Source organism: Syngnathoides biaculeatus, chromosome 5, assembly GCF_019802595.1.
Source record: "Syngnathoides biaculeatus isolate LvHL_M chromosome 5, ASM1980259v1, whole genome shotgun sequence".
In the NCBI taxonomy this organism is placed as follows: Eukaryota; Metazoa; Chordata; class Actinopteri; order Syngnathiformes; family Syngnathidae; genus Syngnathoides; species Syngnathoides biaculeatus.
This window is the reverse complement of record NC_084644.1, coordinates 560,639-585,192: the sequence shown is the minus strand read 5'-3', so window position 1 is coordinate 585,192 and position 24,554 is coordinate 560,639. Positions and strand designations below refer to the sequence as shown.

The following is a 24,554-nucleotide window of genomic DNA, read 5'->3' as shown; positions in this document are numbered from 1 at the left end:
GGCGGGGGGGGGGGGGTTGTATAATGTACAATACACGTTGCCGCAATATTAGGTACATGCATTTCAAACAATGGAGTTTTTATTTTTATTTTTTTTTGGGGGGGGAGGGGGGTCTGCTTTTCAAGAACTACATTAAGGCTTGAGCCACTGTGACATTATGCACAGTTCACATTGTGCTGGAATACAGACAAATAAAAACTATGCTTAAATATTGATACAATGAAAATGTATTGCCCATTGAAGAAAATACGTCGTTGTATGTCGTTTATTTTCCGTATCTTTCCTTGTTCATCCTGCAGAGGGCAAAAGAGGACGCCGAGATGCGTTTCGACAAGTTTGAACGGTTATGAATGATGTCAAATGTGCCATGACGTCACCCGGGTGACGTAACAGCGTTGCAGATTTTTGGGTGACTGCACGCGAGCATTGTGAGCACATCGGTTGCGTTTCTGGAAACAGCGCCGCGTTGGGGGGGTGCTTGAGGCTGAGGAGGGCGGCGCCCCTTCCGCCTGCAGGTATAGGTGCGCGCGCCCGCGGCACAGAGGAACCACTGTTGTTGCGAGCGCGTTCACAGGTGGCCAGCCAGTCGGAGTCGAGCAGCAGCAGCGGCAGCAGCAGCAGCGGCAGCAGCAGCGGCGCCGATCGAGCGGGTCGACCGAGGGCGAAGTGAGGAAGTGGTCTGCTTCTCCTTCTTCTTCTTCTTCTTCTTCTTCTTTTCCTGCTCGGCGATGTTCAGTTGGGTGAAGCACGAGCAAGGCGGCCGCAACAAGGAGGGCGAGATGTACCAAACGGTGACCGAAGGTCTGCAGAGCCTCTACAGCAGGAAGCTGCTCCCGCTCGAGGAGGCTTACCTCTTCCACGACTTCCACTCGCCCGCCCTGGAGCCGGCCGACTTCCAGAGCAAGCCCATGGTGCTGCTGGTGGGACAGTACTCCACCGGGAAGACCACCTTCATCAGGTGAGCCCGTCCCGCCGATCGCATTTTTATGATTAGCATTTCATGCGCTTTTAAAATCCGCGTTTGCTTTGACGAGATCTCCGAACTGAAAAGTGAGCGAGGCCGCGCGTCACGTGCTTGGAAATTCTCAAGCTGGGAAGTCGCCCCAGGGGGCCTCGCTCCGCGTTGCCGTCACGCCATCTTCCAATCGCAGCTGGAAAAACGTTTTGGCTTGAAAGCCCGCTTTTACACGCAATTGTTTTGGCTGTGATTGGGGGGGTGGTGGCGCGTGCAGGTTGACGCCCTCATCGTCTCCATGTGTGCACTTGACACACACGAGCTTGTTTGGGACGGGACTCGAACTTCGCGCCGCACCACACGTACCCCGATCGCGGACGGAATGCCACTATGAACTGGGACAGGTTAGACCGGCTCAGACTCCTCCACGGTGAACCACTTGAGTTACCGGATCGGACTACACACCGGACAACGCGGTATCGTCGCAGGACAAAGTACAGAGTGGGCTTGACTATCGCCTGGGACGTTATTACACACCGTTGCACTCTGCTGACTCCACATGACTGACACCTTCGCCATTGGCTATGACTATAGACTGGAGCACCGGCTCGGCTCGTGTGGGCTCCACTTAAAGTGGACGTGACTATTATTATTAGGTGCAAAACAATAATCAATGATCAAATTCATCTGCAATTATCTCGATCATCCGTGAATCGTTTACACTTGGCAGAGACGTCAAACTGGTTTGAGTGCAGGGCTTACGTTTTCCCCCCATTTGATCTCGTTTTTGGGTCGGAGCCGTGTATTAACATTTAATAAGCTATGAATACAGTAATGAGCATTCTAAATACAAGTGAGCTCCACTTGCTTGAACTGAAGCGATTGACCAACATGTTGCAATGTTTAACCGATGAAAATATTTCCACAATCAAATTGTATTCATAAAGGACTTAAATACACAGACGTGCAAATCTGTGCTTGATTCAAATCTCGCCCCGCCCCACCTTTATCCACACACGTGTGCAGTTGCAAATATTCCATTGAACGCAAGCGTGTTTTTTGTTCACGGCGTAAAAGTGCCTCAGTATTGGAGATGAAGTAGACATCTGTAATAATTTTTTATTCTACTAGCACGGGACCGACGTCGCCGCGAGTAGTTTGCTTTTCTACTCGGTGCAGTTTTGAGCACATGCCGCAGTTCTCCTCCGAGTCCCAGGTGTCGCTACAGCTGCTAGTGGTGCAGATGCCCCAGGGTGGACTTTGCGGGCCTCGTCAAGAGGCCTTTAGCCTTCACAAGGACACCGGGCGTCCAATCCTGAGGAGAATGCCCTTTAAGTGGTGGTCACTACGACTTCCCGTGGAGAACATTTGCAACGATGGTGAATTACTTTGATTGAAAAATTGCAATTAATGTGTTCTCAACCCCCACAGGCCAGACCGGACACCCCGACGGGCCGGTTGTGGCCCACGGGCCGTAGCTTTGATTGCCCTGAATTTAAAACTGTCAAAATCGTCCGAATTTCAATAAATATTCTCTGATTTCAGTCGTCCGTGAAAGCAGATGGATTACGTTTGTGCTAAATCCAAATGTGGCATTTGAACACATCTGCTTTGACTTTTGAGAAGAATGGGCGACATTTTTGCCCTTTTTAATTGGATGAATCTGTCATGAAAAAAAAAAAAAAATGATTTGCAGCTGCCGCATGAATAGTGTCTGAATGTAAATGTTGAACTTGAAGCAGCCTCATTATTGTCGGTAATTTGCTGATATGTTTAAGTCATTGGACATGACCAAATAAACAGTACTAATCACTTGGATTTTGGAATACACTTGAACGCAAAATACATTCATTCCTCTCATTCATTGAATACAGTCTTCGAGGGAATAATCCCTGCAATAATCAAAAAATATTGACCGTAGTCGTGACAATGGTGCCTGTGGGCCCAGGGACAGACATTGGGAATTTTGTAAAAATGGTCATTCGAAAATGTCTCCAATAAAACGGCAAGTACGGCACAAAGCTAAAGCTAACTTTCATGCCAATTTATGTTGCGTGAGTACATTTTGTCACGGCGCTAAGCAAATCTTTGCTGGAGTATTTCCGTTCCCACTTTTGTTGAGCCACGTTCCGCTCGCCGCTTTCACGTATTTCCGTTCATGGCAATCCACGTTTTGGACGCTGTCACGTGGCTCAGTTTCACCAGTCCGACGGAATTATTTCTGACCGCATTGGGCCAATCGAAAGGAGCCCGGGGGTCACATGACCTCACGCAGCCGTGATTTTGAATGCGATGCTTAGACGGCGGCGCAGCTGGAGAGCGTTGGCCTCACGGTGCTGAGGCGCGGGGTTCAAATCCTGGCCCCGACGGTGTGGATTTTGCACGTTCTTCCCGGGTGGGCACTCCGCTCCCAAAAATCGTGCTATGATTGGAGACTCACAATTGCCCGTAGGTGAGATTGTGAGTGCGGCTGCTGTCTGTCTCCGTGTGCCCTGCGATTGGTCTGGCGACCGGTTCAGGGTGTACCCCGCCTCCTGCCCGATGATAGCCGGGATGGCCTCCGGCATTCCCGCGACCTTTGTGAGGATCAGCAGCTCAGAAAGATGGCTGGTCAACGCGATTACGTATTGATTTCAAAACTATACTTCAAATATAACTCAACAACCAGGAAATGAATTATTTACAAGGTAAATAAATACAGGCGTGGCAATTTTTTTTTTTTTTTTAGCTTGCATGTCTATTATCCATCCATCCATTTTCTTCAGCGCTTATCCTCACAATGGTCACAGGAGTGCTGGAGCCTATCCCAGCTGTCAACGGACAGGAGGCGGGGTACAGCCTCAACTGGTACTTCTCTCAACATTCTGGGATATAGCAAATGTAAATATGTAATGTTGCTCATCCTAATCGACCTAAAACAGTGTCAAACGGGGTAAAACATTTTTAGTCAGGGTTTGGTAGAAAAAGTTGTGCACGATTTGGCCTCTTGGGGGCACTGTGGTACGATACATGTATGGAGCTCCTTATTACAGGCAGCCAAAATAGTAGAAGAAGAAAGTTTTTAGTTTTTTTTTTTTTTAAGAAATGATATATGTCGCCGAGTGTTGTTATGTTATTGTTTGACACCACAGCGTTTGTGTGTGAATATTCGTTGTTTGGAGGCAAACCCCTCCCGTTTCGAATGCTAATGCTAGGATTTCCCATTGACTGTTAGCTTGAGCTGGCGATTTGTATTTTAATATTTATTGAGTATTGTTTCCAACTGGGGTTTCGGTTTAAAAAAAAAAAAAAAAAAGTGTCGAGCACGCTCGGGAAAGGCAGAAGAACGCCCACCCACGCCGGCTCCGAGGGTGCGTTCAGGTGCCTTTCCAACGCAGAACTCGCAAAGGCAACACCCGACGTGGCACAATCATCGTTTTTGTGATCGTGAGAAGCCCAAATTGAAATCACGATTGAATTTCGATCGATCGGCCGGCCGTAGGAACAAAGTGTTCAAAATCTCCAGCACTTTTTTTTTTTTTTTTTATCTTGATTGCAGTCACATTAGTGGAAATCAAGCGCATTCTTACTCGAGTACAATTTGTGGCTGGACTGAGCCACAAAAAAAGTGAAAAAGGTTTTGCTGACCTAGCGAGGAATCACGTGTGCGTTTATGCGCGTTCACATCATTTTTGCACAGCAGCTGCAGAAGAATATGAGCTGCTGTTGCATAGCGTGCGTGCGGCCCCACCCGTCTGCGAGGAATGCCGTGAATCATCCCAACAGCGACGAGGCGTCACCGAGTCACGTGACTTTCCCCCGCTCGAACCGAAGCGAGGTGGGCCGCCGGTCGTAATTCGGCACTGCCCACTGAAGACGGAAACGACTCCCCACTTCGGTGGTGACTTTCGGTCATTTTCCTGAGCAAAAACACCCCCTAGTCCGTAACGTTCTAAAAAAACCAGATACATTAAATACATTTAAATAGAAGCAAAAAAAAAAAAAACAGTTTCAGCACCAATATTAGTCGTTCTTTGCAGAGGATAAAGAAGAGCGCTGTCGTCTTCGTGTTTCTGCTGAAGCGTTTGTGCTCAAGTCGTTGCCTAAAAGTTTCAATGACTGCAACGTAGATGCTAACTAGCAATAGCACCGATCTAAGGGTGCCGCTTTCAAAAGAAGCCGACCGACTTCTTGACGGCAACAAAAAGCTTGAAGCCTCTTTATGTATTTGTGAGGTGGCAGAAGAGCGAAAGTCATTGGACCGTCGCAACCGGAACCAAATAATGATGATGTCATCCCATAAACGCGAGTGATTCTTTTGGGTCTTTGGGACTGCGTAATGTCAAGAAAATACTACTTGCTAGCGGTGAACTGTTTTGCATGTCGAAAGGCGAGAATGTGTTGATTCCATCATATTTATTTGTGAAATTGCAGAGGCAGCCAGCCGCCATGAATTATGATGATGACGATTGTTTTTATGTCTTTTTGTTTTGTTGGTTTGGAAGGTTTCACTGACAGGAAGCTTCTCTGCCGGCAGGTATCTTCTGGAGCAGGACTTCCCGGGTATGCGGATCGGACCCGAGCCCACCACGGACGGCTTCATCGCGGTGATGTACGGCGAGAGCGAGGGCGTCGTCCCCGGCAACGCCCTGGTGGTGGACCCCAAGAAACCCTTCAGGAAGCTCAACGCCTTCGGAAACTCCTTCCTCAACAGGTAAAACGTGGATTTGGTCAGGTCAAAGCTCTCGTGTGGCAAATATCACGATCGAGTTTGACACAACACCAAAATCAAACTCACTCACTCACATGCTGATTTGTAAATGTATTCATGCGGCGGTTCTGGAACTTTTTCCATCAACGTTTTGCCTCTCCAAGTATCACCATAGTGAGCAACGTAAAAAAAAAAAAAAAAAAAGTACATTTCTTTTCGTGATGGGCCGCCGTCGCGTTATGTACAGTAACCTTTGACACGTGTGCGGTTATATGAAGCAGCACGATTGAGGGCGTATTTGCTTGACACGGGAACAAATGAAGCCTGGCAAAGTTGGGCCGTCGTGTTTAGGGCAAGGCGACCGGGCCCGGCTGGCAGGATGCGACACCGTCGGTGTGCGTCGTCTCCTCGCGGCCATTAAATGTAGCGGTCTGCGACGGGTCAAGAAAGGAAGCGTGCAGGGCGTTGCTTCGGCCATCTTGTGCCACCGAGGGCCCCCGCCACAATAAGCCATTGTCGCCGTTGTTTCCAGGGGGAAGTCTTTGTGCGTCACACGGAGCCGCTTCGCGCTCTGGTTTTTCCCCGCCTGCCGACCCGCCGCTCGATTGGTGGAAAATACGCGCGAGGTTAGCGGGAGTTCGAAACCTTTTTACGTTATGTTTGTGGCCCCCCCCAAACAGCTACGTAGTAAAAATAACCACTATACAAATATTAAGCATGAATAAACTCCTACATTATTGAGAACTGTGGAATATTTGGAGTATTAATGTAGGTAATTTGTTGCCAGAATTGGTGAGTGTTAATGCATGCATTTTGTTAAAATTCTTTTCATGAAATGGTTTGGTGAAAAAGTAAAATGAATTGTAGATATTTTTTACGTAAGTAATGATCACTAACTGAATTATAAATGGGAATATAATGAAAATGAGCATTTCTTTTAGCCCTTTTGTGCACTTCCACAGTTTACAGTTGCATTCTGCAGTTTAGTGTGCATGCTTATTAGTTTTAATGCATATGTAAATCACACGCACACCAAAATAAAAGCGTGTAGCTCCACGCGATGCTAACTCCATTGCTAAAGTTAAGGTCACACCTGTACCTTAGTTGCCATGGTGACAAAAATGTCCTCACTGCTGCTCAGCGGGCGCACGATTTGTTTGTGTCTTCAGGTTCATCTGCTCTCAGATGCCCAATCAGGTCCTGCAGAGCATCAGCATCATCGACACGCCGGGAATTCTCTCCGGAGAGAAGCAGCGCATCAGCCGAGGTGGGCGCCGCCGCCGCCGTTTCTGACGCTTGCTTTCCTCCCTTCCCAAAAATCAACTGCAGCTGCAACAAAACGACAAATAGGCAAGGTCAAAGTTGAAGGAGCAACTATAGGAAGAGCGCAAAATGCAGAATTTCACAATTGTTTTTTTTTGTTTTTCCACTCGGCCAAAGTGTTGTCGCAGTGCCCGAGTTTTTCCGACTGGAGCCATCGGGGTCCGCTCGGGGCCCCCACCGGTTGAAAATGCTTCAAATAAGCAGGCCCCACCTGAATCGCCATTTCCAAAGCCAGCAAAGTTTGGGGTTGACTCGAGCCCCAAATTCTTGACTTTTGGCTCTTGCGCGGCACACAAATTTGTCCAACGCGCTCTGTCTTCAATTGTCAACGGGAGGGAAGGGATCGAGGCAAACTTCCGAGGGGGACGAAACGAGCTGGCGATTGTTTTGGCGTGAAGCCGGGCCGGGTCGTCCCATCTGAATTCGGTTTCAGCGGCCATCCCTACGCAGCTGGGGCAAGTCCGCTTTGACGGGTTGCGTGAAAGGGGCTCGGCTGTGACACGGCAGCCAATCACGTCACAAGATGCCGTTGGGGCAAAAAATAAAAACGCAGAGCATGTTTTGTCCCCTCGGTACCGCTCACAACAAAAACATTTTGGACTGCGCTCTGGCCTTGATGACATCATGACTTAAAGGTCTCAGCCAGACGGGGGGGGGGGGGGGGGGGGCGTTCCCTTCCCGCAATCTGGAAACATTTAGCAGCGGTCAGCCGAAGTGGACGCGCGCACACATCCTGAAGTCATTTCGTCACGTGTATGAATGATGAATGTTTTTCTTTGATGACGGAGGATTTGCGCGTCTTAAAATGGCCGACCCGAGTCCGGCGGCACAACTTCTGCTGTGACGACCTGACAAGTTTCAACTCCTTTGTGACTCGAGACGCCACAAGCTCCGCCCCCGCGTCCTGGTTGATAGTAGAGGATGTCTTAAATCCAATTTGAACGTGTGCTTGCGCCCCCCCCCCCCCCCCCCTGAGTCAACATGCGTTGACAGTTGCTTTATGATTTAGTTTCGCCGCTGCTGGAAAGAGGAAGCGGGATTGTTGGACTGAAGGCGTTTCCTGTTGAATGTTTTTTCAAAAAGAGGAAATGGAACCTGTGAAGTCCTCAGCCGGCATCTTGTAACTGACACGCGGGAAGTTGACACCGGAGGGCGCCGTTCTTGTCACGTGCTCCATTCATTGATGAAGAAGAGGCGCGTCGGGGTGGCCGGTCGAAGAAATCATTTGCACTCGCCCTTGCAACGTTGGCCTTTCTGTGGAAATTTTTTATTTTGGGGGTCAACTCAAGGGACGCGAAGGTAGCGAGATGGAAAAGGGGGATCGGGGGGGGGGGGGGACAGCGTGAGGGAACTGTGGGGGAGTTGAGGGCAAAAGGTGAAGGCCATGCAGGAGCTCTTGAGGGGACATTTGGGGATGTGTTCATGGGGCAAAAGGGGCAGACGTATTGGGGGGGGGGGGGGGGTCACACGCGTCAAACTCATTGGCCACGTTGCCGTTCTGGTTTCCCTCACAGAGCAGTTACGAGTGTGAATGCTTATAAATGTATCATCGCCTCATCATATCGACACAACTGCAATATGTGAAGGTTTTCAAATATGATATTTCCCCCCCCCCCCCCCAAAAAAAAAGTATCCACCCACCACATCACACCCAACTTTCTGATTTGCAAATGCTTGAAATTTCTCTGTTATGAAAAGTGAGGACAATTTGAAAATTTGGCCCCTAGCAAGATGAAGTTAGATGCAGATGATTCATTTCCACGGGCCACATGAAATGATATCGTGGGCCAGGTCTGGCCCTTCGGCCTTGGGTTTGACACGTGGGCAATACTTCACGGACCCCTTTCGTGGCGTGAGTGTCCATAAAAGCCCCCCCCCGCCCCCGACTTGCGTTTGAGCCACTTTGTAACCGTTTTGCCCAGATGTGGTTGAGATCGCCCCCAACCCACCCGATTGGATCCCTCCGTGTGTACGAACACGCGGACCAAGACGTAAACCTTCCTCCAACTTTTGGGTTCAGGTTACGACTTTGCCGAGGTTCTGCGTTGGTTTGGCGAGCGAGTGGACAGAATCATCCTGCTGTTCGACGCCCACAAATTGGACATCTCGGACGAGTTCTCCGAGGCCATCCGAGCCCTCAAAGGGCAAGATGACAAGATCAGGGTGGTCCTGAACAAGGCGGACCAGGTCAGGTCCACATTCGCCCGCGTGGCCGCCGTCACGCCTTCCTCACTCGGTCCCGTTGTTGCAGGTTGACACGCAGCAGCTGATGCGCGTCTACGGCGCCCTCATGTGGTCGCTGGGCAAAGTGATCAACACTCCGGAGGTGGTGCGGGTTTATCTGGGTTCCTTCTGGGCCAAACCTCTGCAGAACACAGAGAACAGGTCCGGTCCCGTCCGCCGCGTGGTCGTCACGCGAGCGATCGGAAGCTTCACGCCGTCTTCGTCTCGCCGGCAGACGTCTCTTTGAAGCAGAGTCTCAGGACCTCTTCCGGGACATCCAGAGTCTTCCGAGGAACGCGGCGCTCCGGAAGCTCAATGACCTCATCAAGCGGGCCAGGCTGGCAAAGGTGAGGCGGGAAGTGACGTGCGGACGGCGGGGGGTGGAGTCGCGACTGTGCTGTGACCACGCCCTCGCTCCACTGTCAACTGGAGATCAAATTGCGCTGGAAGAATCCATCTTTCTTAGACGTACGCATAACATGTGTGAGGCGGGAAGATACGTACGCTTAAAAATAGACCCCGCCGGGTCGCAACAACGAGGCGCTCTATAGTAGCCACGCCCGCGGACTGCCTGAAGGCACGAGGCATCTTTGGGCCGCATGTAGTCACGGCTAACTAAGGGGCCCGTCGCAATTCTGCTGCCGAGATTGAAGGCGGTCAAGGGTCGGTGCGGCGGGCGTAGGCGCGAAATCAATCACTGGGCACAGTTTTAGCCTCAGGCTAAAAAACAGTTTCACGCCGTCTTCCCCCGATCCGGTTCACGTGCCACCATCCTCCGAATCCGACAAAACGGGCTCAAGGCGAAGGGGGCCGTCACAACACAAAAGCAGGAACTTTGAAGGTCTACAATGTCTTCTCCAGTTTTACACAATATTTCTTCCAAGATGAAAAAGATTTGTTCGCGTTGTCGTGTCATATTTGTATACAAAACATGCCTCAACCTTTTGTCGGAAAATGCCGGACAGAAACACGTTTGGCGTCAACCCATCAAGTCGTGACGCTGGTTAGCGTAGCATAAAGGGAAAGTCAGCCATCTTGTTTTCTGGCTTCGTCAGTACTAAGGTGCACGCACGTTTTCATTCTCTTCAAATATGGATTGTGGATTGGCAAAATTCTCTTGAGCTCATAAGTGGAAATGCGGATTGTGGACAGAGTGTGCGCTGTGCTCTGGCGTCGTGCGACATTCCCGCGAAAACAAAGGCGGGGCGAGCGGATGCGTTCCGGCTTTTGGTCTCGCGTCGGGAGGACGGACGACGCCGTCGGCCGTCGGCCGGCGCCGCTTCTATTTGCGTCGCGATGGATGGGCCGCTTCCTTCCTCCTTCCCACGTGCGGCGTTCGCGCCTCCGGCCGGCGCCGCCTCCTCCGCTTCGCCCGGGAGTTGAACTTTGAGCCCCTCGTCGGCACTGACGGCGTTCGTGCGCTGCGCCCCTTCCGCAGGTGCACGCCTACATAATCAGTTACCTGAAGAAGGAGATGCCGTCGCTGTTTGGGCGCGAGAAGAAGAAGGAGGAGCTCATCGCGAGGCTGCCGGAGATCTACGCCATCCTGCAGAGGGAGCACCACATCAGTCCCGGAGACTTCCCCAACGTCACCAAGATGCAGGTGCGTTCCACGTCGCCCCCGCAAATACCACGACTCACGCTCGGAGTCTACTTGGCCGACCAGAGTTAAGACTTTAAGTGCGCTCGCCAGGCCCCGCCTCTTCAAGGCAAACATTTTCTTTTCTTTTATTGAAGGATATTCCTCAAATGAAAAAGGAACAAACAGAATTCCTATTTGCTGTTGGTCACCCGTGGACTCCCAACAGTTTTCGGGGAAGCCACCCCAGCTTTCCCAGGAACCGCTAATCGGTAGCATTTTCCCACTTATTCACGCTTTACAGCAAAAGGTCAATGTAGACGGCGGGGCCTCCTTCAAATAAACGCAGATGGAACAGGTATCGGGTAAAAGTGATCGTCGGGACTGAACCAAGGCTAGTTTCCGTTTGCCAGAGTCAAAGTGTGAGTTTTAGTATTGTCCGCCGTCGTTTACTGGCGTTGTGGCGCAACGCGGGAAGAGAAACGGCACCGACGTATTTCCAGGTCACAGAGGTACAATATGACTAGCTCGTACCGTGCCTGCGTGGCGACGACGACGACGACGACGGTACATCGAGAGTACGCCTGGCGGCAATCTCAACGCTGAGGCGTTCAAAACTAACTCAAGTCTATTTTGTCAAGCTGTCCACCTTTGGCAACTCATTTGAAACTAGTAAGCACACTAACTAAGCCTGTGATGAGTTCTGTACGTCAACAATGCGCCGTGCTAAGTCCGGATAAAACATTTTGGATATTTATTGACAGTAACTCTGGAGGCCCCGTCGCTCAGCGGTTAGAGCACCAGGGGTTGCGGGTTCGTATGCCACTGGGGGCTCCACTCCCCGAGAAGGGTTGCATCCGGCGTAAAAATTGCGCCAAACGGATATGTGAAAGAAACTTACGATTGACAGTAACTTTGATGCGTCAACGTAACGGACAGTCGGCTATATCGGACTTGTGTCCCCCTCCCGTCGTTTTGCGCTGCTGAAGTTCAGCAGCTCATACTTGGTACATTTCGGTTCCCCTCCTCCTCTTTGGCGTCTACCAGGACATGCTGCAGCACTACGACTTCAGCAAGTTCCCCTCGCTGAAGATGAAGCTGATCGAGTCGGTGGACAAGATGCTGGCGTCCAAGATCGCCGGGCTGATGGCCATGATCCGCGAGGAGGAGTCCAAGGCGCCGCCCGCCATGGTGTCGGGCGGCGCCTTCGAGGGCGCCCAGGACGGGCCCTTCGGCCGCGGCTACGGCGAGGGCATCAGCGCCGGCGCCGACGCCGAGGACTGGATCGTGAGCCGGGACAAGCACCGCTACGACGAGATCTTCTACACGCTCATGCCCGTCAACGGCAAGATCAGCGGCGTCAACGCCAAGAAGGAGATGATGAACTCGCGGCTGCCCAACACGGTGCTGGGCAAGATCTGGAAGCTGGCCGACTGCGACCAGGACGGCAGCCTGGACGACGAGGAGTTCGCGCTGGCTCAGCACCTCATCAAGGTCAAACTGGAGGGTTACGAGCTGCCCGCCGACCTGCCCCCGCACCTGGTGCCCCCCGCCCACCGCAAGCACCCCGACGCCGAGGCCGCCTATAACCACGAGCGAGACTAGACGCTCGCTTCTATCGCCGACCGACGCTCACAAACGTATCGCGCGTGTTACGCTAATCACAAAAATTTGCCAATTTCTGCCTTTTGGCTGACGTTTTGCCACGGACCTCAAAGCAGTCGCCATTTCGCCCCTTTCGGCACCTATCCTCTGCTATTGGATGAAAATCTCACTTAGTCCCCGGGCCAAAGTGAAAAATTATTTTGCTGGCATCTTGGTGCCAGGAGTGTCATTTAGGTAAGCCTTAGCTTTGCCGCCCTCTTGTGGCAGTTAACTCCTTCGCTCCCATTTTTAAAGCAGGGGCCGAGAGCGTTTCGACTGATCTCGCAAGACCCAAAACGAAAACGGCTTTTTCCATCCTTTCGTAATGAGCCGCACAACATGAGTTGCTGTCACCAAAGGGGCGGAAATGTTGTCACGTTTCAAAACCATAAGACAACAAAACAAGTTTGACGACGGCTTTTTTCTGGCAACTTAAGAACTTATTGACAGATGTCAAAATCAGAAACGCGCGTGAGCTGAGCTTTTTTTGGGCGCCAATCGCCCTTCACTCCAACACACGCCGTCCGTCCACCATCTGAGCCGCTTACGCTCACGAGGGCCACGGTGCCTATCCCGGCCGTCTTCGGGCAGCTCACCTCCACCTTGAATCGGTCGAAAAATCGAGGGGACAAAAAGCGGCCGTTTGCTGCCTATTCTTCGTCTTCCGCTTAAAAGATGCGCTGATCTGAAATATAAAGCGAGGCGCTGCTGCCATCTACTGGCCATTTACTGACTTTTGCTGTTAGCTCCTTGTCAATCAAGAGCGAGTTTGTGCGAAAAGTAGAGAAACATTCAAAAGTTGACTCAAGCTGAAATGAAGTTGACCTGTAAAAGTTGAAAGGGCCTCACTTGGAAACGTTCAAGAAGGTTCCGGCATAAATTCCACCCCGAAGCTCCAAATGAGTCACCCTAAACGTTGGCCCGGTAACTTCCTGTTGACGTCACTGTGGATTTTACGAGTCCGTTGGATTTTAGTGCCTTCTTCTTCTTCTTCTTCTTCTTCTTCTTCTCCTTGATTTTTCCTCTTCCCATGAAGAGACCGCCGCCCCTTGGGGTTCTTTGAGGAAGTGCATTCGTCACGTACGTGCCTACTTCCTGCCTCTTGCCGTGCTTTCAGAGTAAAAGATTTGATGGCGTGAAATAAAAAGTCAAACCTTTGCTAGCCGTTCGCGTCCTGTGTTGATTTGCTGCCGTACAACGCGCCCAACTGAGAAAGGAAACCTCGCGGCGAAATGCGGCGGCGTTATTTTGAATCCCGGCGACCGCTCCCCCATCCTGACCCCGAAGTAGCCCGAAAGGCGAGCGGACTAAACGTCTTTGTTTTAACTTAGGACAAAGTACAGAGTAGATATTTGGAATGGTCACACGGTCTTGCGTTCGGCAGCAGATGCCAGGAACGCGCCTCGGAGATGTGTTTGGCTTTCAGCGCACACGCGTGCCAACAGGAAGTTGTGTAACACTGGCAGGAAGCGCGGCCGTGGCGGCCTCTCGGAGGATGACCTCCGGCCACCTTGACTCGGCTCAACTTCCCGTCGGACTCTTCGGGGAACATTCCGCACTTTATTTTGAAAGCAAGCGTCAAAACATGTCAAACTAATGGTCAACATGTTCAAGTGATCCGCACTCGAAGCTAATCTGAGCTCATATCGCCACGGATGTCGTGGCCGCGCGTTTGCGCGTTCAGAGCCCGCACGCGGCCTGGTTCTGACCTGCTCGCTGGAGCTCATCCGCAACAAGATGTTGGCGCCGGCTCAAGGCCCGCTTCCTGGAGAACAACGGCGTCGCCATCAACTTCCTGAGAACCGAGGTGACTTCCTGCTCGTCGCCAATCACGGCTGACACGCCACGCGCGGCGGACATCATCCGAGCAGCTCAAGTTGTGTATTTTATTATTGGCGCCATCGTGTGGTCACTTTTAGAATGATGGAGTCATTTTACTTTTATAGTCTCGAAATGAAAAATGAAATAAAACCTACAGTTGCGCCTAGATGGCAGTAACCAGTAATATTTCTACAGATGACTTACATTTCCCATCATTTTAATGCGAGAATATGACTTGAGATGTGAACGTTTTGATCGTCGATGGACCTTTCCGATCTGTCAATCACTCGTGCAATAATAGCCAATCAGATAACCCCCGGCTCGACACGCCCCTCCCGCCATGTTGTCCCACATGCAGTGCCGGTTGTCAGTAGCGTGCGCTTGGAAAAGTTCACGTTACGAGCAAAATGGTCCTCAGATGTGTTTGGGGAATGTGCAATTCTGATGAAGGATATCCCGCTAGGTGGATTCATTTTCCAAAGCCTAAAACAGTCTACGGTGGATTACGGATGCAGGCTGGGCGAAGTGCGCGCGTGCAACTAAATGTGGACAATATCAACAACCGCAAGGCCGGATGTTCCGAGGTAAGATGGGGAGGGAGAAGTATCTTCTCAGAGTTTGATTGAATCATGATCAGTGCGGGAGAACAACTTTGGCTTGGCGACCCGCCGAATGAAGCGTGTCAAGTTTTATGCCGCAGACTCGGGTTAGTGCGCCACGTCATGCGAGAGAAATGTCCATTTGCCTATTTGGATCACATGGGACCTTTAAGACCGAGAACTGGCTTCCATTACCAGCCCAGTCACTCACTTGCAAAGACTCCAACGATATTACTGGTGATCCATCCGAGTACAAAGTACTCACCCTGTACCAATCCGCAATTTGATCCTGTCGGACTTCAAGATGAAGTTTGCGAGGCGTCAATCGCCAACCTCTGGCTGTCACAACAATTTCATTCATCGTGTTTGTCTCCTTGAAACTTCGCTCATTCATATTTAATGAAGTCAAAAAAGTGCGCGTAGTTCATTTTTTAGCCACACGGTGTCAGTGTCGCCCTTCGAAAAGGCTCCTGGTGACGCTTGTTCACACATTTCTTCTTTTCTGACCATATAAAATGAAGGCAACACAGTGCCTTTTATGTTTCAGATGATAAAACCATTTCAGTAAAAAATAGGATTACTATTGACGTTTATTTGTGTATATTTTGTGTCGATTATGGATAAATCTTTTTGAATGAATATTAGCTAAATGGAAGTGCTGTGTAAAGCTTCGGCCTCACATTTCTGAGGACCGGGGTTCAAATCCCGGCCCCGCATGTTCTCCCCGTGCCCGCCTGTCTGGCTTTTCTCCGGGTGGGCACTCCGCGTTCCTCCCACATCTCAGAAAATTGCCCCCCAGGTGTGATTGTGAGCGTGGCTGGATTTCTGTCTGGATGTGCCCTGCGATTGGCTGGCGACCAGTTCAGGGTGTAACCCCCCCGTCCCCCTAACAGTTGGGACTGGCTCCGGCACTCCCGCGACCCTTGTGAGGATAAGCGGCTCAGAAAATGGATGGATGGATGGATGGAAGGATAATTTTGAAGCGTCGAAAGCAAAGTTCGTTGCAGTGGGGTGTCGTTTTTGTATCGGCCGCTGGGAGGCGCTGTCGCTCTGCTCTAAAAGACCCAGCTGGCGGGAAAAAAGGAGGAGTGGACCGCACATCGTGACAAAATCAAGACAAGCAAGCATTTGAATGCAAATGTTGCTGTTTAAGAAGATGAAATCAAATCATCTCTCAACACTTGAATTAAAAAGTGAAGACAAATATGAATAAGATTTAACTGAACGTGTTTTCGAAGACTCCCGAAAGCAAAGTTCGTTGCAGTGGGGTGTCGTTTTTGTATCGGCCGCTGGGAGGCGCTGTCGCTCTGCTCTAAACGACGCAGCTGGCGGGAAAAAAGGAGGAGTGGACCGCACATCGTGACAAAATCAAGACAAGCAAACATTTGAATGCAAATGTTGCTGTTTAGGAAGATGAAATCAAATCATCTCTCAACACTTGAATTAAAAAGTGAAGACAAATATGAATAAGATTTAACTGAACGTGTTTTCGAAGACTCCCGAAAGCAAATATTTCAAAGGGGGACTCCCGATCAAGACGTAAAGTGAAGTTGAACTTCATCGCAACTCAAGAGACACGCGACACTTCATGAAGGCCGCGTGAAGAATTCAAACATTTGCCTTGGACTTCACACGAAGACTTTAAAATCAGGCTAAAATCCACAACTTTTTTTTTGTTTGTTTGTCTGTTCAAAGTCCTTTTCAGATGAGCTACTGCAAGAGATGACGACGTGCCGATTATGCCCATCAGTTTCGGCGTCGGGGTTGGTGTCAGAAGTGGATGAATATTATCCCTAATTTTGCCCCGTCCATTTTGGGAGCTGCTTATCCTCACTGGCGGTCGAGCGAGCGCTGGAGCCAATCCCAGCTCTCTTCAAGCGGGAGGCGGGGCACGCCCTCAACTGGTCGCCGGCCAATCACAGTTGAGATATTTCTTCTTCATTTGGTGATCATTGTATACATTCCTGCCCAGCATGATTGGACGGTGTTCTAAAGTGACGTAACGCAAATGATGTTTTTTTTTTTCCTGACATTATTTGTCTTTTGCTGCACGTTGACGTTTTTTATTATTAGGCCCTATTTATGTTTAAAAAAGAAAACCTCATACACATGGTAATCAATTAAATTCTGTTACTAACAAAGGCATAAAAACCTGCCTTCAATTTATTTCATCAAAATCAAACGTGAACACCAAGTCCTGACCAAAGAAGGATGCAGATTTTTTTTTTAAAATCAACGATAAAAAGAATGATTATTCTTTTGTTCAAGGCCTTAAGGAGATGTTTGAAAGCTTCTTGGATTCGACAGAACCTTTTCGTATAATGAGGAGCATCCCGCCACATCAGAGGTCTTCTTCATTCTTCATCGTGCTTGCGTCTGTTGCCATGACGACACGACTTTTGAAACTCAGGCGCGAGCTCAACCAGAAACGTCGGAAAACAAGGCCCAAACAGGAAGTTGACAGACAGGAAGTGGGAAGTTGTCATAGCAATAATAACCACAAGCACAATCGCGCTAGCAAATGAATACAAACATTTGTCCAGCCAATTTCCAAGCTCCTTATCCTCACAAGGGAGTGTCGGAGTCGATCCCAAGCATCTTCGGCAGGAGGCGGGGTACCAACACCCCGAATAGGTCGCCAGCCAATCTCGGGGCACACACAGAAAAAAAATCAAGCTTGCGTGCATGGTTTTTTTTTTGTTTTTTTTTTTTTTCTCCACACTTGGCTAGACCGGATTTGAACCCGCAACCTCGCGTGTGAGTCAGATGTGGTAACTGCTGTTCCGCTGAGATGTCAAAAATATATCGCTCACATTTTGACATATTGCCACTAAATTGTTCATATTCCACAGCCTGATTTTTTTTTTTTTTTTTACGCTGTACATTTAAAAACATATTTGGTTACTTTTTTTTCCACGTCTGTGTCCAATAAAATTTCCTTTTGTTCGTTTCAGACTTGCTCTTTTACTTGGAAGCAAATCATTTGTACTTTTTAAAGAACTTCACTCAGGTGAAGGAAATCACTTTGGCTTTGGCGCCTTTGAGAGTTTGGACAATTTTCCATAAAGAATAAGCCCCCCCCCCCCCCCCCCCAGGTCACCCGGATCAGGTTAACTCTTCCATTTCATCATCATCATCATCATCATCATCATCATGTTTGTATGTTTTGCTCACTGTAAGTAATGACGGCGCGAGTTTTTCGTCGTCCAATTTATTTTGATTTCTTTCTTGTCGGGTGACATCGCCTCGGACGACGATGGGGACCAGTCCGTGTGACGTCACAGCCCTGGCCCGCTGGCATTCGGATTCGTCCCACTCCGCCGGGCATCCGAGCCTCGTCGAAGGCCACCCGAGCGGCTTTTGTTGCTTTCCCGCTGCGATTTTTCGGAATCGGAGCTTTTCGTCTTCCGGCGGCCTCGCGCCGCGCGGCCGGCCGCCGAGTCCTTCCGTAGTGCGCGTGCGCGGCTGTTTGGCCGACGGTCCGGCCGGCGATTGGCTGCGGAGCGCGAGCTCGCGCGGCGCCGATTGGCCGAGGAGCAGGAAGGGCCAACCAATGTGTCGCGGCGCTGCGGCTGGCTAATGAATTGCTGCAATCCGCGCGCGTGCGCGTGTTTCCCTTTTTCTCCCCAAAGCGAACATGAACTAGTTTGTTGGGCTACAACTTTCCTCCTCCGTCCTTCCTTCCTTCCTTCCTTCCTTCCTTCTTTCTTTCCTTCCTTCCTTCCTTCCTTCCTTCCTTCCTTCCTTGCTCCCCTCCCCACCTCCCTCGTTGCCTCCTCGCTCGGTCGCGTACTCGGCGGCGGCGGCGGCTCACTTCCGACTCTGCGCGCTCGGTGATGTTGGACATGGGCGAACGCAAAGAGCTCAAAATGATCCCCAAGCCGTCGTTCAGCATCCACAGCCTGGTGCCGGAGGCCGTGCAGAACGACAACCGCGGGCAGAGCCAGAGCCAGAGCCAGAGCCAGAGCCAGGTCTCGGTCCCAGTCCCGGTTCCGGTTCCGGGCCTGACCCAGCACCACCAGCAGCAGCAGCAGCAGCACCACCACCACCACCACCATCACCACCACAACCACCATAACCACAACCTCCACCTGCACAACCACCGCAGCCAGAGCCAAAACCAGAACAGGGGGACGACGCAGACCACAAGCCCGTGGCCGCCGCCGCCGCCGCCGCCGCCGCCGCGGGCGCCCCCGCCGACAAGGCCCAAGCCGAAAGCGACGCCGCAGCCGGGCCCGAATTAGCCTCGTCCGGCCCCGAAGCCCCCGACGCGGCTTCGGCGGACTCGCTCGACGAAAAGAAGGACGGCAAAGACGCGTCCGCCGCCGCCGCCGCCGCCGCCGGCGCCGCCGCGAAGGAGGCGGACAAGAAGGGCGGCGCAAAGTTCGAGAAGCCGCCGTTCTCCTACAACGCGCTGATCATGATGGCCATCCGCCAGAGTCCCGAGAAGCGGCTGACCCTCAACGGCATCTACGAGTTCATCATGAAGAACTTCCCGTACTACCGCGAGAACAAGCAGGGCTGGCAGAACTCCATCCGCCACAACCTGAGCCTCAACAAGTGCTTCGTCAAGGTGCCGCGCCACTACGACGACCCGGGCAAGGGCAACTACTGGATGCTGGACCCCAGCAGCGACGACGTCTTCATCGGCGGCACCACCGGCAAGCTGCGCCGGCGCTCCACCGCCTCGCGGGCCAAGCTGGCCTTCAAGCGCGGCGCCCGCCTGGCGTCCGGCGGCCTGGCCTTCGTGGAGCGGGCGGGCTCGCTCTACTGGCCCGTGTCGCCCTTCCTCTCGCTGCACCACCCGAGGGCCGCCTACCCGGGCGGCCACCCCGTGGCGTCCTACGGCGCCGGGCACCCCTTCGGCCCGCCGTCCGGCGGCCTGAGCGTGGAGCGGCTGGTGGGCGGGGAGCTGCCCTACGCCGCCACGCACCACCTGACGGCGGCGGCGCTGGCGGCCTCGGCGGTGCCCTGCGGGCTGTCGGTGCCCTGCTCGGGCGCCGGCTACTCGCTCAACCCGTGCCCCGTCAACCTGCTGGCGGCCGGCCAGACCGGCTACTTCTTCCCGCACGTGCCGGTGAGCGGCGGAGGAGGCGCGCCGGGGGGCGGCGGCGGCGGCGGCGGCGGAGGAGGCGGCGGAGGCGGCGGAGGCGGCGGCGGGCCCCACATGGCGCGGGCCCCGGCCTCCGGCTCCCCGCAGGCCGTTTCTTGTGACTCGCTCAGGCCGCCCGTGGGCGCCTCTCTGCCGGCCTTCCCGTCCGGACTGTCCGCCGGCCTCTCTGACTATTTCACGCAGCAGAACCAAGCCTCCGCGCCGAACCCGCTCATCCACTAACGGATCGGGAACATTTACAACAACAACGACGACGACCACGACGACGACTAACTTGAAAGTTTAGAGCAACAACAACAACAACAACAAAACAAACAACCGGGAAGATTCCAGGTATTTTGTAATATTATGATAATGATTGTTAAAATTATTCTTGGCGTTCTGGACTTGTGTGTACAAAGTGCGTGCGCGTGTCCCGTCTGCTAGAATGTTAGATTTGAGTTGTTTTGTTTTGTTGGTTTTTTTTTTTTTTTTTGGTCTCCCCCCCCCCCCCCAACATTTACACTTGAACATGTTTCAGTATTACACGTGACGCCGACTTTTTTTTTTTTATTATTTGGGCCATTTTCCATTTCCGACTGAAGAAATATCAAACTTTACACGCACGCGCACGAAGCCTCTTGTTCTTTCTTTCTTTCCTTCTTTCTTCCTTCTTGTTTCCTTATTTTTGTTGTTGTTTTTAAGACGCCACGCAACAAGATGTCTGCTCGCCTTGTGGAGCCCAAAATGTTCGTTGTGCCGCTCGTCTTTCAACGTCTTCTTCTTTTCTTTTCTTCTTCTTTTTCGTCTTGTGTCGCTTTGACCTCAAAACAAAACGAAACAACATAAAAGAGGGAAAATGTTGCAATTTTGACGAAATAAAGCTAGCTGACCTTGTTGAAATTCTTCTGTCTTCTTCTTTCTTTTTTTGCTGACGTGCGCGCGCATGTTGATATTTTTTTCCAGAGCTTTCAGCAAGAAAGAAAGAAAGATTGCGCGTTCTCGTTATGTGGGTTAGCGGCACATCAAAGTGGTTCACGCGCTTCCGGTTTTCTTGTGTGGGACAAAAAACGCGCACGGAGCGCGTGTATTCGTGTCAGCATATTTCTACATAAAAAAAAGAAAAGAATTAAAAGGTAAAAGTGAAGGAGAGCATTTGCGCCGCCTGTTGATGACGTCACAGTGATCGTTCTTTTTGGTCTTTTGCAGAAATAATTTGTTTCTGTTCAAAAAAAAATATATCAAATGTTCCAAATGAAAGTGTGCTCTTATTTAAATTTTTGTTAACAAATTCGTATTGTTATTGATGTCAACATAGTTTGTCCTGAGCTTGGAAATAAAATTCATAGATTTAGTTTCTTCTGGATTTATTCTGCATTCATTTGCTACTCAAACCTTTTAAAACAAAATACATTATTAATACATTTTGTTTGACTTACCCTAATAAAGCTTTTTTTTTTTTATTTCGAATATATCATTCACTTGAAATCTTTGGCTTTTTGGGGGTCGCAGTGCACATTGTAGATTTTTTTTTTCTTTCAGTTGTCTGATCATTTTCAAACACACACACACATACACAAAATAAAATATCGACATCTCGATTAATGTGCAGAACAAAATTCAAAAGCTCAAGCGGGAAAATCAACACCAAAGCTAAAATGAGATTTCAAAGTCAAGTAAAAAAGTAAAGTAAAATTTTAAGAGCCCCCCCCACGGCAACGAATTAACAATTAAGAAAGATTTTATTGCTGGCTCGAAATGACCGACAACGTCACCAACCACGCGATTACTATTATTATTATTGTTATGATGATGATGATGATGTTTAGAGTCAGTACATTGTAGATATTGCAAATGCACATTTTCAATATCCCAGAAAACAATTTGCGAGGCTGCTGACAAATCACCCCCCCCCTCCAAAAAAAAAGAAAAGAAAAAAGACAAATACAAATTATTCATGAAGGAAAAAAAATGTTTTGGTTTGAAAAACAATGTAAAAAAATTCCTTCGGGTGTTATTTTTCTTTTTCCTTTTGGCTTCTTCGAATATTTTCGTGAGATAATTTTCAGTTTTGTATCCTCCATAATTACCTAAAATATTTGAGCGCAATGATGTTTATATTGGGGGTGCGTGCTGAAACCCAAAAAGAAAGCAAAGCTTTTTTTTTTTTCTCTCGCTTTTTGGGCGCCGCTTTCAAGTGGACTCGAAATGCACCCACCAGAACATCTCGTTCTTCTTCTCCGTCTTTTTTCTCTCGGGTGCCCGTCAAGGTTTTGAACAGCAATCAAATAATATCAGTCAAAATGATTCCCTTGTGATCATATTCATGAGAACGATTGTTACGAATAGCTTTGGGAAGAAAAGAGATTTTTTTAAGACTTACTATTCAATGCTACGCTTCCGAAAAAAAAAAAAAAAATAGGACGCACACTTGGTCAAGAAATTAGTCATCATATTATGTAATATTCATGAGGATTTTTCCATTTCGTAAAAGTTACAAGAAGAAAAAAAAAAAAACTCATCTCGCACGCGCGTGCATCGCGTGTCATATCGCCATCGGATGAAATATTTAGAATGTAAATAAACAAATCGCATTTTGAAACCAAATATCATTTTATCCACCGAACATGATGTTGATAGCATGAATTACGTTTCATTTGTTCGTTGGGCAAATAAACAGAGTGACGAAAAAAAAGTCAAATCTGCTCGGAGGCAATTTGGAAAATGAACATTTAAAAGCCATCCGGAATCTTCTTGGAAGAAAATTGCGATGCCGGCGCTCATCGAGATGCTAAAAAGCACAAGAAAATTAAAGATGCCAGAGAATTTCATTTCATTTTCAATTTCCTTGCAAGTCTTTGAGCGCTTGCCGACGCGACGCCTTTTTTTTTCTTTTCTTTCTTTCTTGGGGAAGAAACTTCCAGTAAAGGTCTGATGGCAAGTTCACTTTTGGGGAAGATTTTGCCACCCTCCTCAATTCTTGTGTGTTAAAAGCCGGGTTGAAAGGTCGTCGTCCTCCTTCCTGGTGTCCTGCTGAACTTTTCTCGAGAACTTCCACAAATTGGCCGCTTCAGGTTTTTGCTTTTCATTTGATTTTTTATTTTATTTTGGGCGAGTCATGAAAATACAACCCAAAAGCGAATTCATGTTTTTTTTCTTCATATTGACTTTCCAAACAAATGTTATCTTTGTGATTATTTTGACGGTATTTTCAGGGATCAATATTGGACGACTAAAATCGGTGTTTAGTCTTTTTTTCAGTCCTTGCAACAAGCCCAAAGGGACACGCCACAAAAGTCACGTGTGTGTGTGTGTGTGTGTGTGTTGTTGTTGTTGTCACGTTTACATGATGTTGATCATCCTGATGGCGATTTTATTTTGGAAAGAACAAACGTGAACATTCCGCTTGCTTTCAAAAGATTTGGATTAAAATCAAAGACAGATAATAAGAAACATCTTCATCCCTTTTTTTTTTTTTTTCCCACCAAAAAAGTTCAAGCACGCGTGCGAATAAAAAAGATATTCAACAACAATTTTTAAATTGAGGAAACATTTTAGTCAATTATAAAAACAACAGACTTACTTTATCTTTGGGTCTTCTTCTTTTTTTTTTTTTTTTTTTACGTGTTTGGGTGTCATAGTGAGACGTGGCGTCAAGTGACGTCATCCGGCGAGTGCGCCCAGGCGACATTGCAACATTGCAACATTTTCACGTCCATCGGCGGCTGCGCACCACGGCGGCATTTTCTCACTCGCTCAAGTGAATGTTTAGCGAGTGGCAAGTCAAAAGACACAAAAAGGTCGAAAAGTGACAAAAGACGCCAAAAGATCGCCTTTGGTGACGTCACGTACGCGTTTCTTGTGTAAACAACAACAACTATTGACAAGTTACAGCTCAAATGGACTCGTGAAATATGTACATTCATGCAACGTAATTACTGTATACATTTGCGCTATGTAGTCAAACGTTTAGTCATAAAACTGGGGCAAATATTTACAAACATGAGGTGTCGTTTATGTACACCACTTCATACGTCATCCGATGCATCTGTGGCAAAGATGGGAAATATTAGCAAGTGGACAAAATCAAAATGCTCAAAATTAGCCACAACGCCGCCAATCCTGAATCGGATTTTTGGAAATTGAGAATCACGTAGTAGCGATGTGAAGAAAAAAAAAAAAAAAATCTCCCCAAAAAATGTAATCTAAACGATCCAACCGGCTTGTCAACATGTGGCGCAGGGGCAAGATGGAGGCCACAAAAATGCAAGGGGCGGGGCTGTTACGTGAGAGGGGCAAAACCAGCGTTCCACCGCAATACGCGGCGTCAAAATTGCCTCATCATATTTCCACGTGAAAATTGGAATCAGAAATCAACTAATGTTGATGTTTGCCAACTCCAAAAATGATTGCGATACCTGACAATCTGAAGTTTTTTGCGAGAGATTTGAGCAAAAATCACGCAAGTTGACACAAGACTTGCCTTCGAGGGCCACATCAAATGACACGGAGGCCCGGATCCGGCCCCCGGGCCTTGAGTTTGCGAGCGCGACGTGGAAACGGAACAAACGAGTTAGCGATGATCCTCATTTGGGTCACGGGTGGGGGGTCTGAGCGAGAGGCCAGAA

At 49.5% G+C, this 24,554-nt stretch overlaps 3 protein-coding genes and 1 long non-coding RNA gene across 5 annotated transcripts; all 4 read left to right on the top strand.

The window, feature by feature from the left end:
• The first annotated feature begins 116 nt into the window (after positions 1 to 116).
• Positions 117 to 13,562, top strand: ehd4 (EH-domain containing 4). Its single transcript, XM_061820411.1, has 8 exons — positions 117 to 958; positions 5,472 to 5,648; positions 6,815 to 6,912; positions 8,989 to 9,155; positions 9,220 to 9,353; positions 9,427 to 9,538; positions 10,630 to 10,794; positions 11,818 to 13,562. Exons 1-8 carry the CDS (start codon positions 729 to 731, stop codon positions 12,373 to 12,375), a joined length of 1,641 nt encoding a protein of 546 aa, XP_061676395.1. The 5' UTR covers positions 117 to 728; the 3' UTR covers positions 12,376 to 13,562.
• Positions 13,563 to 13,573: 11 nt separating this feature from the next.
• On the top strand, positions 13,574 to 17,890 carry LOC133501029 (uncharacterized). 2 transcript variants are annotated; one of them, XR_009795081.1, is made up of 4 exons: positions 13,574 to 14,221; positions 14,699 to 14,819; positions 16,530 to 16,755; positions 17,103 to 17,890. It is a non-coding gene; the product is annotated as an uncharacterized LOC133501029 (long non-coding RNA). The 2 variants fall into 2 exon arrangements; XR_009795080.1 differs by having other exon boundaries at positions 16,530 to 17,890.
• Positions 17,891 to 17,990: 100 nt separating this feature from the next.
• Positions 17,991 to 19,078, top strand: LOC133500308 (forkhead box protein G1-like). The gene has a single exon (XM_061818849.1). It carries the CDS (start codon positions 18,671 to 18,673, stop codon positions 19,076 to 19,078), a length of 408 nt encoding a protein of 135 aa, XP_061674833.1. The 5' UTR covers positions 17,991 to 18,670.
• On the top strand, positions 18,915 to 23,492 carry LOC133501155 (forkhead box protein G1-like). The gene has a single exon (XM_061820681.1). It carries the CDS (start codon positions 19,255 to 19,257, stop codon positions 20,167 to 20,169), a length of 915 nt encoding a protein of 304 aa, XP_061676665.1. The 5' UTR covers positions 18,915 to 19,254; the 3' UTR covers positions 20,170 to 23,492.
• Positions 23,493 to 24,554: the final 1,062 nt, after the last annotated feature.